Source organism: Hipposideros armiger, unplaced genomic scaffold (assembly GCF_001890085.2).
Source record: "Hipposideros armiger isolate ML-2016 unplaced genomic scaffold, ASM189008v1 scaffold_34, whole genome shotgun sequence".
In the NCBI taxonomy this organism is placed as follows: Eukaryota; Metazoa; Chordata; class Mammalia; order Chiroptera; family Hipposideridae; genus Hipposideros; species Hipposideros armiger.
In genome coordinates, this window is record NW_017731384.1 from 3154404 (window position 1) to 3167229 (window position 12826).

The 12826-nt window shown below is 39.8% G+C and overlaps 1 protein-coding gene across 3 annotated transcripts in view; it reads right to left on the bottom strand.

The window, feature by feature from the left end:
- Positions 1 to 410: 410 nt before the first annotated feature.
- Positions 411 to 12826, bottom strand: part of PITPNC1 (phosphatidylinositol transfer protein cytoplasmic 1) — a 248986-nt gene continuing 236570 nt past the window's right edge. For 2 of the 3 annotated variants that reach the window (XM_019637713.1, XM_019637714.1), the window contains exon 9: positions 411 to 5087. In XM_019637713.1, coding sequence (XP_019493258.1) covers positions 4771 to 5087 — 317 coding nt within the window. In that variant the 3' untranslated portion in view covers positions 411 to 4770. Of the gene's footprint in view, positions 5088 to 8908; positions 9028 to 12826 lie in introns of all 3 variants that reach the window. The other variant, XM_019637715.1, reaches the window with a different exon arrangement.

Sequence of the window (12826 nt, forward strand, 5' to 3'; positions counted from 1 at the left end):
CTGCAATGGAGAATCTGGTGTCCCACTGGGATGGTTCCTGCAGATTCCCTCAGGGTGATTTTTCTTGGGTGTCACTCACATTTGATGAGAGGGAACCAAGCACCTGTTGGGTGGGTGAGTCTGTGTGTGTGTGTACCCCACGGGGTTCCAGTTTCACCTTGGGTATTTTCTGGCTGGGTAGTGAGAGCTGGAACCCAGGCTTTTCCTCCCAAAGGCCTTGGCTCTGAGGCACCATAGGACTAGTAGCAGGCCAGGCTTCCTTGCACACAAAATCCCCCGGAACTGGGTCTAAGTACTGGCCATTGGCCCGCTCCTCCTTTGATGGCTTCTTTCCCACCAACCCACAAGCTCACTATTGCCAGCGTTCTCTTAAGACAGAAGCTGAGAAAGAGAAACAGAGGAAGCTACACTTGGAAAGAAGATTGCTTTGTACTTTATTTACAATAGAATGTAAGAAAAAGTAAGTTAACAATAATAAATAACTGGGGGAAAAAACACAAAACAGCCATAAAATGACACAGAACGATGGCATGTGTGAGGGTCAACTTTTGTTTGCTTTGCTGGTAAATCTGTAACACTGTGCAACCCAAAACTTGGTCCTTTAGCTGTGGCAGTGGTATATTGACTAACTCAGCCGATCAAGATCCCAGCTCGAAATGTAAACGCTAAAAATTACACTTGAAGCTCCACGGAGGTGGCATAAAGTATAACAGCAACGCAACGAACCTCTTCTTGGGGATACGCAGAAACTGAAGGGCAACTTGCAATTCAACAGACATGCTTTCCATTAAAAAAACAAAAAAACCCCACCAAAACGAAACACCAAGAGGCTTATCCTAAAGCATTTGTTAACAACAAAATTACAATTAATAACGCATCTGGGAAGTTCTCAACGTATTCACATTCTCTTATTGCACTAAGTCCTGCAAAGCTTAAGCACTTACATTTCAAATGCAAACAGATTATTTGGAAGGTAGAACACAGAAGAACCTGGTATGTGCTACTCCCCAGGCCCGTGCTGTGCTCTTGTGTAGCAGTTCAGTTCCAGCAAGAATGCGTACTTTTAAATAGTCTATCCATGACCAGTTAGTCACTGGACAGACATTTTTTAATTTCAAGAATTATGGCTCAGATGGCAGATGGTCAACTAGCTTACTGAGTCAGATGATCCATCAGAAAGGGACTAAAACTGTTTAGAGAATTCTTGTCTATTGGATTATCCGAGTACACATTATATTAATATGTAAATTGGACCCTTCCGAAGAGTACAATTCCTACTGACCTAAATCTGTGACCTTGCTGTCTCTGAGCCATGAAGAGATGCTAAGGAAAGAATTTAAAAATACACATAAATATATTAGCCTTGAAATGATTTCTTGAGAAATGTCAGAATCTTTTCTCTTAGGTCACTAACTTCATTAGTGACTTCAAAGAAAACCACATAATTACTTTTGGGGGAGGGTCTTGCGTTTAAGTGTCTGTGTTACCTACCCACAACTGCGCTCCTTAAGAGATTTCTTTTCACAACCAAATATTGAATACATGGTTAATAAATACCTCCAGATAAATTAAAACCATTTCCCACCGACACAGATGCAAAACCATGAGATTTTGTTCACCAGCGAATGCATATTGTCTGTTACAATGGTGGTAACAGAAAAATGTCATGGCCTCCTGTTTTCAAGCTTTTCCTTTGCTTATTACAGCCCAAAAGTAGAAAAATGAAATGGTCTTCAGAGCTAACTTCTGACAAAGTTTATGGGGTAAAAACACGGAGACCTTCTTATCCTGGGAAAGCACAGTCAAAGCGGCAGGGCTGTACTACAGTCAACGAAAAGCACATGGGCATTTCATATTAGAAATCCATCCAAAGTAGCACAATGGACAGTCATTTTGATGGTCTTCACTAGTCAGAGATGAAGATGGTGTGCACGCATGTGTTAGCCTATGGGTTATTTAATTTGGCTACCAGATGAACCGGTGGTTGTCTGATTCACCATACTATATTTATATGTATTGGTATATATATATATATATATATACCAATACATATAAATATAGTATGGTGAATATATATATATATATACACACACACACACACACACACACACAGGTATAATACAATTTTGGTGAACAAAGTTGAAGATTTCCACATTGCAGACAGAGGCACTGAGTTAAAGATTCTATTTTCCCCCAAACATGCTTAATGAATTCAAGTTGCTGCCTTTTGTTTTTTACTTCTAAGTTTCCATCATGCAGCCATTTAATGTCCATCCTTATAGGAATTGTTCATGTTCTATATACACACTCATCGCAGGCTTGTATCCCACAACAGACAAATTCGTGTATGGAGAATGTAAAATGACACTTGAAAACCAAGATAGAGAAAATATTGACATCATTTATGCTTGTGATGACTGGATTAAGCAAGCAAAGCAGCTAAAGGAATATACGCACCCCCCCCCTTTTATTAAATGCACACAAACCACAGGGAGACAGAAAACTGAACAGATTTTAAGAATGCACATTTGATGGCTAAAAATCGCACTATCACCAGCAGTTTGTAATTGGTATCTGTGGTACTGTGCTGGCTACAAGATAAAGAAAACTCACAGAAGGAAATCAGAAATTAGCTTTCCAAAGCATACGGCATTGTTGACCTTGATAGCAGAAGCTACTTTACAAAAAGTGAAAACAGAAGTAGTATGAATGGAAAAACGAGGTGTCAGATGTGTTAACAACCTGCACAAAATAAATCCATTCTATTCGCAAAAAATGATCCCACCCCATCCTGATTTCAGCTTGCAAATACATACATATACTAGCGCTGTCTTCTGAAAATAGAATTTTGCTTTCTAAAGCCAAACATTCTTGTTGAGTACTACTGTGTGGAGAGGGAGCCGTTGAGAAGTCCAAGGGGTTTAATGCAAGTTAAGTTTTCCCACAAGCAAAAATCATGCTACCATACCATGCAAAGATGTCTTACTACAAAGCTGTCATTCTTAGGGAAGAGATGCACTGTTGGTCTAAGCTATTCGCAACTGGTTTTCCTTGAGGTCTGGGCTTATTTTTTGAGCTAAATGCCAACCTGTAGATAAAGAAATGATCTTGACAGTCTGACATATAACTTCCACTTGGTGCGGGGCTCATGGGGTGGGGCCTGCACCTCGGGAGAATTTGTCAACTTGAAAGACACTCTGCAGAGTGCTGAGCACTGAGAGAGAAGCAGGCAGGGTCCACTGGCTGAAAGGCTGAGAGAGGAGAACACCTCCTTGGTCTACCTTATTTCTGTCGGAATCTGTTTGGGGAAGGTCCCTTTCCTGAGGTTGGAGGTTAAGGTCAGGAAGGCTAGCTGGGGGCTTGGAGTTGCCCGCCTACCTTGTTCTCTTCCTCTCTTGGAGGAAAAACGTAAATGCTAGATTCTGCTTGCCCTTCCTGCTGCGTTTAAAGGCAGTGAGGTGCGAAGGTGGCAGATTTTTCTCCTTCTGTCGCTTTGGTGAATGATCTTGCCTCCTGTCAACCTTGATTCTAATCTTGCATTACTAGTACTGGAAGAAAAGAAAGTTAGAGGGGCATCTCTGATCACTCCTTTTTACTCTTCAAATTCTATTCATGCTCTCCTCTTACTTGCCAGTATTTCCTCAACTTCCGTGACATTCCCAGTATTTGGATTTCAAGTAAGGAACAATGACGTCTTTTCTAAGGACCCGTGATGGGCAATCTGTTCCCAGAAGTCTGGATTAAAATGAACTTATTCAAAATTAATTAAAAATTAAAATTTATTAAAAATAAAACCAGGAGGGTGACAGGGAGGCCATTCTGTTTTTCAGGGTTTCCAAGCCAGACATTCGGACAGTGTTCAAGTCCAGTTAGCTTACTCTACACCCTTGAATTTCTTTGAATGGGCTAATAGTTAATGAATTCTACTCAATTAATTGCAAATTCTGAGAATTTTAATGGATGACGGACGCTGAAAAGTTAAGGTTTGTTGGTACCTGTACAGAAAAAAGATATTTGCCTTACCTCGGCCTCTTGGTTCCTAACCCAACCCTTCCAAAATCAGTCAGTTAAGGTTACGTTCCCGGTGCAATTAAGATTTCTGAGGCCATGAGGGCACAAAGGGGAAAGTTATTAAAAGACAGAAACAAGTGGAGTCTTTATTAAATTCTGTGAAAGGTACAAATACGTTATCAATAATTAATAGCACTTGGTGCCTCTTTAGGTTGATAATTAAACTTTTCAAAAAATTTAAAGTGTTAATTAGGCCCCAAATCCTGAGTCAGACTAACCAAAACAGGAATCTTAGTAACTATTGGTATTCAAGTATTGGTGATGAGCAGTTCAAAATTTGACAATCAGGGATGTTACTCCTGAGAGTAATTTTGAGAATTTCAGGTTTGATGGGAGGAAACTGACTTCACTATTTTACCACACCTTGTAACACAGTTTTCACTCATTTCCCCTTGCTGTCCATACCAACCTCATCAAATGCCCAATAACAAGGTTACCTCCCTGGCTTCCAGCTGTGGCTACAGAAGATTGATACCTTCTGTCCTTTGCAAGTCTTACATCTTACATTTAATATGACACTGTGTGGCATATTTAGGGAATCAGATTATATGTGAAATTACTTAACCACATGCACACTCAGAGATCGAAGGAACATGTTTGAGTGACAAAGCAGTCTTTCTATATTAGAAGAGTCTAGAAAAACAAAAACAAAACCGCCCAAAACAAAAATATAAAACCCCGTGAAATATTCATAGGAAGTTACTCTGATTTGGGCCGACATGGCTTATCGGAAGAGTGGATGCCAGGTAAATTCAGGGTAGCTTTTTTCTCAGGGTCTGGAAGCGTGAGAGTTTCTGGGGCCGATTTTTTCCGGGGCCGATCTTTGGGAACGGCCAGAAATTCTGGTGCGTCTGTGTAGAGAGGCGTGGACGGAGCACTAGAAGGCGCACTACGCACTGAAGAAGGCAGCAGGGGAAGGCCCGAGATAGAAATCGCAGGTGGGAAAACGCCAATTTTCTTGTTGGTGGCTTCCTGAGTGGCTCGTTCGAATTCCCGGACTTCATCCATTGTCATGTCTTCAAAGAAAAGGAAAAAATCGAGAGAAAAATGAGCAGTGACTTAGAAGAGATGCACACGGATTCATCGCTATGCCTGTTTGAAAGGACATGTGGGAACCCTATGATAAAGGGGCCCCTCCAGATTATAAACCCAAATTATCATTGAAATACTAAACCCTGGATTCTTTCTTTTTATTGAGGCAAGCCTCTGAAAAAATATTCCTTTATGAATATTCATCCAAGATTTCCTAAAGCACTCTTCAGTGAGTATTTTAAGTATTCTGCATAAAACCAGGTCGGTAGTACAGACCAGAGCTGTGTGTATGTGTGTGTATGTGTGTGGCGTGTGTGTCATGGGTATGCTGTGGTATATGGAACTATTATTAGACCTGGACATCTTTCCTATAAAGGGAAGGTAATGAGAGCAATGAATGACCCCAAAATGATGTATATTACTGTCTATTTTAGATTAGGAAAGTACAAATATACCCTTATGGGGTAAATAGGCAAATCAACAGAATTTCTCCACATGCCACCTTTTATTCAACAAATACATTTCTTTGCATGCTAGGGGTTGCCTGTTTCCTAGCTGTATATCCATCCTGAGATTGTTTAGATACCATGTTTTAATTAATAGTCAGCTTAAAAAACAAGTAAGATGATGAAAACAACACACCCTGCTAATTATTCTCAAACCCAAAACAAGACAAAACAGAAACAAACCATTTCTCAAGGAAATAGAAAAGAATAGAGAACAGAGAGGATAATTTGTGAGTGAGAATTTTATTGAAAAGAAAAAGCAAAAGCATTATTTGGCATTCAAGAAATCAATTCAGTGATGCCTCATTTAACAGGCATTGTCACATGATGTAGATTTCCAAAATACCTGAAACTTTCTTACGTTAGAAAGTAAAAATAAAAAAAATCTTTTAAATGTAAATCTTTCCCTAATGCATTTAATGTATTATATACACTTACAAACTTTCCGACAAAATACATCACTGTGCTGCTTTTAATTCTGTGATGACTTCTTTCTCAGGGCCTATTTGCTTTTCATAGTTTGATATTTCTTTTCTCATTCTCAGGAAGTCTGTTATTATTATTATTACTATTATTACTATCATTATGGTTATGACTAATTATTTTCAGTCTAGCTATCCCTGGTTTCCTTTGCTATTTTTATTTGCTGATAACGGGAGAACAGTTAACTGGGTTTATTAGAAAAAACGCTGAACAAAGGTCTGAGTTTGTCCTCAAGTAAACGGTGAAATCTGCTGCTCATGGATTTTCTGCTTTAGCTTCCCAGACACCCATCTTTCACTCTTGAATTTAGTACTTGAAACTTCACTAGATGATACTGCATAAACTAGCATGAAACAACACAGCTACTTTGGAAATATTAACTATGGAATGAATATTCATAGATGGTATTAATCATTAGGGGAGATATATGTATGCATACTATATATATATATACACACACACACACACACACACACACACACACACACATGTCAGGTCATATCATAACATGTGAGAAAACCAAAGATATTAAAAAAAAAAAAGCCTTAAGAGGATTTCCTGGAAACAATTATTAAAATTTTCTGAAAGGAAAAGGTTTTACAAAAGAAGTTAAAAAGTATGGCTGTGTTGATGTATTATAATATAGAATTCAGAATATAACACAAAAAATTATACCTGTAAACGGCCCACTTTTAAAAAAATACTAAGACTATTAAACAAGCTAAGAAATGAGATTAAGATTTTTTAAAAACAACTATTTCAAAATAAAATTGGGACAAAAAAATTTCAGCAAATCGGAGTATGTTTCTGCTATAATAAATGAATGTCATCTTGGAAAAAATCAGACTTTCTAAACAAGTGTCTGAATATAGTGCTTTACTCCATACATCCAGCAGGGAGCAGAGGTCGCCCAAAGTATAGCATTTTGATTTTACACTCCCTTTCAGAGTCTCTTAGAAGTTCCCATCCTTGAAGGCACTGAAACTGCTCAATTGAAAAAGAGACTATTTCCTTATTGCTGTGTTCATGGATGTTAATTGTGCATGATTTCAATCTCATTTGTCCCTACTTGGGTTGATGATTATATTTTACTGAGCACCCATGCAGTTTTATTTGTAATGGACAGCAGCCTCTTGATTTCAACTGTTTTTCATTATGAGAGAGAAGACAGACAATGGAAAAATAAATGCTCTCCAATTTGGTGGAATTCCATAGAATAAGGGAAATGTTGTAAGCACTCAAAACAACCACTCTGTAACTTCTGGGGAGATGGGCATCTCTTTTGCTGAAGTTATGGAAACACCTGTGAGTTGGAGTCAGAGAATCCACGGGCTTTCCCATAGGGAGAACCATTCTAAGGATCACCATCTACCCGGTAAACTGACCTTCTAACACTAATAATCACAGTAAAATGAAAAGAAAACCAAGCACACAGCCTTAAGCTGAAAGCCCTAAGTACTAGAATGAGACAAAGCACCATGCTTTGTATCTTTTGGATGTATGGTATCTCCCCCTTCCTCTGTCTGATCATATTTAGAGTGAGCAGCTTTCAGAGAAAGGCTGAGAGGAAACTGACAATCTAACATTCCTAAGAGAAAAGGTAACTGAAAGCGATGAAAATTCAAGGACAGTTCCCATAAGGAGCATCTCTAACTTGAGAACAGGGAGAGAGGAAGGGGGAAGTCCTATGGGACTTGGTCTGTCCATAGAGAGCATCACCTCAGCTGTCTTGTCAGAACGGTTTTCTGCAAATCCAATCACTGCATGCAAAATGGGGCGGAAGGGTTAGGGCCGTTTCAACCTCAAGGGCAGTCACATGCATCCAACAGCAGCACAGGAGCCTTGCATGGCATATGCCAAAGACATGCTGTGAACACCTAACTAAAAATTTCCAAAGGGCAGCCAAAAGGTCTTCACAATTCCCAAGCATCCATTTACAACAATAGCCATCTCTCAATTTTCTATAACTACATTATCAAATTCTTAAAAATCGAATATGTTTTATTCTGGGGCATGGGCTAACAGACCTGCGGGCTCAAGCTGGCATTCAAAGAGATCACAGCTCTGGCCAAAGATACATAGGACTTAGAGATTACATCTTACTTTGTCACCTGTATCTCCTCTTCATTAGCATGAATGCCTGCCATATAACTATATTTAAAATGTTGGCAATACACTGTCCATCCATCTCGCAATTTCCAACATGCCACTAAATAACCCAAGGCTCTCTGGGGCTGTCTTAAGTCCAGGGCTAGCTCTGGTTCGGTCTCAGCTCACCACACCTTCACTGTGCAGCCAGTACGTATGCAGCCCCATCTTGACATTAACCTAGTAAAAAGGAACTGATTGGGTAAAACAGCTATAAAGAGCCAAAGAAAGCATTTCAAAGCAAATGTAAAGAAACCTAAAATACCAGATGGGCCAGACGCCCTCCCTTTAATGAATAACTGAGTATTAACTATGTTTCTAAAAGTTACTGGCACGATATCCTAGTTCTCATGTGACATCCTCTTTGACCCCTCCATTCTCTTATGGTACAGGCCGTTCACTGGGACCCCAAAATGGTTCCACTCTCCATGGTCTTGGTTTTATGACCAAAACAACCTGCGAGTCAAGCGGCTTTAAACAATCAAAATGTCTGGAAGCAAGAGGTGACACTGTCCAATTCAGACACAACTCAATTTCTTCACCAACAGCCTCTGATGACACGTTTTTGTGGAAGAAGTTTGCGAATTGCGCGTTCGCAGTATTTCAAAGATCAGTTTATGTGTACGTTTGGTAAAGGGTGGACAACATGTTTTAAAAATTCTACATACACTTGTTTGGGCATGGCTCTCTATGTCATCCACAGTGGAGGAATGCTGATTGCAAACTTTTATGTTGGTTTGTTCATGCATGTTTTTCTCGTATTCCCGAACATCATCCATTGTCATATCTGAAAGAAGGTCAAGATGTTGGCAACTTCCGTTATTAAATGCAAACTTTCAATGGGGGAGGGGAGGCTTTAGGGAAAGAGGGTAGCTTAGCGGAAGCCAAAGAGAGGTTTAAAAAAGCAGGGGATCCACTAACTTTATGAAGAGTAAATCATAAAGTTAGTTAAACCAGCCAAAGGGGAAGGCGTGAGTACGAGGAAGTGAAGTCAGAATAGTCTTAGAACATAGAAGAGTGGAAGTTATTTAGGGGTGACTCTTGTGAAGTGAGCTAAGTGGGTAGAGAGTATTAGCGTGTGGGCAGTACCGCCATAGCCTGAGATCTCCTAAAGCAGCATTAGAAGATCCCTTCAAGGACAGGCTCAGCTTTATTTGGTTTAATACTTACCTTCCATATACCTTTCCAAATAGATTCTGGAAATCAGTGCATTCATCAACAGAAAGGACACTTTCATTGCTATTATAGAAGATGTGATGTAGAAGGCAGAGAAAGGATGTTTGCTGGTACAGGTGAGATTTGGTTCAATGCTCACCCACATGTATTTTTGCACAGATTACATGGTGTCAGAGAGCGCAGGTCTACACTGAACTTCAAGTCTAGCCTAACAGCTTGAAGATGGCTGGCACTACTTCCGCCCACACTGATCTATAAATAAAATGGCACATGACATTATGATTTTGAGCCCGAGTCTGCAATTTTTCAGTATTTCAGCATAATGATCTGTTAATCCAGTGGTTCTCAACGGGGGGACAATTTTGTGACATTTTTGATTGTCACAACTGGATGAGGGTGCTACTGGCCTCTAGAGGATAGAGGTAAGGGACGCTGTGGAACATCCTACAATGCACAGGACCCTCCAACACCCTCCGACAAGGAATTATCTGGTCCAAAATGTCATGGTGCTGAGGTAGAGAAACCCTGTCTTACTCCAATTGATAAAATATCTTAAGGAACCCATCCATCTTCAGTATGTGAAAAGCATAAAAATAATAATTAGTCTCACTTTAAATACTTTTGTTGTTTTATCCCCTACTCCCACCCTACTCTTTGTTTTTGTTTTTGTTTTTGTTTTTACTACATTTTATCAAAAATTTTCCCAGATGGGAATTCTTCCATTGTTCTCATGGCAGAATTTAACTTCATGCTTCATTACAATGAAGGAATGCTGAGCAATTGGTTAACTGACCAGCCTGTGCCTTAGATCACTAATTATCTTGGTGGGGATTTAAAGTGGGTAGTCCCAGCTGGAATTGTTCCTTAGGTATTTTCTGCACCATGTGGTTTGGTGTCTTTTTATATCAGTCTATGGGTGTCATGTGAGATTCTCTTCATTCCCAAAGGGCAGGCTTGCCAGAAGTTCATGATTTAATTCACTGTGGTCTGGGGCCAAGATGGAGGGTGGCTGGAAGTTCAGACCTGGGCTATAGTTATTTAGCTGATGAACCCACCCACACCCTGAAACTGTCAATCAAGAATGCTGTCCATAGCAATGTAAGTATCAAGAAAGCAAAGCAGCAGTCTGGCCAGGCAAAGAGCATGCTTTTCTTTCAGAAAATCCAGGTGACTGGAAGCAATAAAGAGATGCTGCTTTGTGATTAGAACAAATGCACCTTAGTTAACAATAATAACACATTCTTTCAATACAATCACTTTAATTTCAATGGCTGGTTATCACAATTTCTTAAACACCAACATATTTGGAATAAATACTGAGGTCATTTTAAGCTAAAAGTTTAAAATTTAAAAATTTTCTCTATACAAATGTTCATTAGATACTTTCCTTCCACCCTCCCCTTCCCCTCGCTGGCATGACAGTAATTTGGAAAACAAAAACAAAGGTATTTTAGTTTCTTTGTTCTAGTGAATCCCAACAGAAATCATTCTTTATCTTTAATTAGCTCAATGTTAAGAGAGGGGCTGAAACTGTGTGACTCTGTGCTTTCAAAGAGATATAAATTTTATGGATGCGAAGAACGGTTTAATAACAAAGATACTCATTACCGCCTTGTTCATAATAGTGAAAAATTGAAAGCAACCCAGGGGACTGATAGTAGTATACAACCATTAAAAATGATGTAACTTCGGGGATGTTAAAAATGATTTAAGGGCCGGCCGAGTGGCGCGATGGTTAAGAACTCGCTTGGGATGCCAGAGGGCCCCAGTTCGGATCCCACATATGAGGGCCAGTGACACTGCCCTCTACAGCTAAGATGCTGAACAACAGCTCAACCTGGAGCTGGGCTGCCGGGAGTCGCAGGCGACGGCGTAGGCTGCAGCCCCTGTGGCAGTGGGTTGCCATGGGCTACCTTGTGTAGCCAGCAGCCAGCGTGAGCGGCCAGCAGCCGCAGTGAGCGGCCGTCCAGAAGCCGGCGACTGATCTGCCTCACCTGGGAAGAGCGCGATGATGGTGCCAACTTGGGCCAGTGAAGCGACATCCTCCACAACTAGATTGAAGAACAAAACGACAGCAACTTGTCTGTTCCCCTTCCCCCAAATCCCCAGCACTGTTCCTATCCCCCTAATTCCCCAATAAAAATCTTAAAAAAAAAAATGATTTAACACTATAGAGAAATGCCCTCGGTATATTATTAAATAAAAAAAGAGGAGGCAGAAAAATTATACATATTATATGAAATCATTTTTGTCACAAAAGCATTATGTACATTTAAAAAAGACTGAAAGTACACATTTCAAAATGTTAACAATGATTGTTTTAAGGGGTTGGAATTACAGGTAATTTTCACTTTCTTCTTTTTTGCTTATCTATATTCTCCATATTTTCTACATCAGATATGTACTACTTGTGTAAGAAAAAAAATTATTTAAAAATTCATTATTTGGGGTCATTAGAAGATGGACACCATCAGTCTGGAACTGGTAAGAAGACAAACTTTTCTAGAATTTCTGCCCATTCTAGAAATATGACTCTCCCCTCCCCCTTTTTAAATTATTGGTTAAGAAACTAAGTTTCAGAAAATTTCACCTAAAAGGAAAAAATCTCCCATTCAGACCACATACGAATGAACATTCCTAGTAAAGTGGTTCTCTAAAAGATGATAATTTGGTCCCTGCTGTTGCAGAAGGGAAGTATGTTTGCCTGAATCCTGAACTATCTCCACATACCCTATATGCTTATGGAAATTATGTAAACATTTTCAATATTCCCCAGTCATTTATGGAAAGCCTAATCAAGAGAAAACGTCCCTGTTCAGGTTGTCTGGTGAAATGCATTACATCTTGCACTTGCCAAGTATATTACCTCAGAATCTATATATGAATCCATTTCTTAGTTAAATTCAATTATGTGCCCAATGACAGATTATCCTTTCAGGGATGATGCTTCTTTATTACTGATTGATTTTCAACGATCAGAACCTAACAATTTAGGCTCAGATCTCTTTGTTTTCAGCAAACAAGCGCTTATGTGTATCAGAGAAACTCTTAATGAAAGAACCCTATGTCAACTGTTTTGCAAGTAAACTGGCAATCACCCCTTAATTTATAGATTTAACAGGTCGTAATTTACTTTTCTTAAGGTTTCTTAAATAAAGGCTTTTAAAACAGGTAACACTGGGCTAAACTGCCTGATTTAAGAAAATATTGGAGGGCCGGCAGAGTGGCGCGTTAGTTAAGAGCTGGCTTGGCACGCCAGAGGGCCCAGTTTGGATCCCACATATGAGGGCCAGTGACACTGCCCTCTACAGCTAAGATGCTGAACAACAGCTCAACCTGGAGCTGGGTTGCCTTGAGTCTCCGGCGATGGCGTAGGCTGCAGCCCCTATGGCAGTGGGTTGCCATGGGCT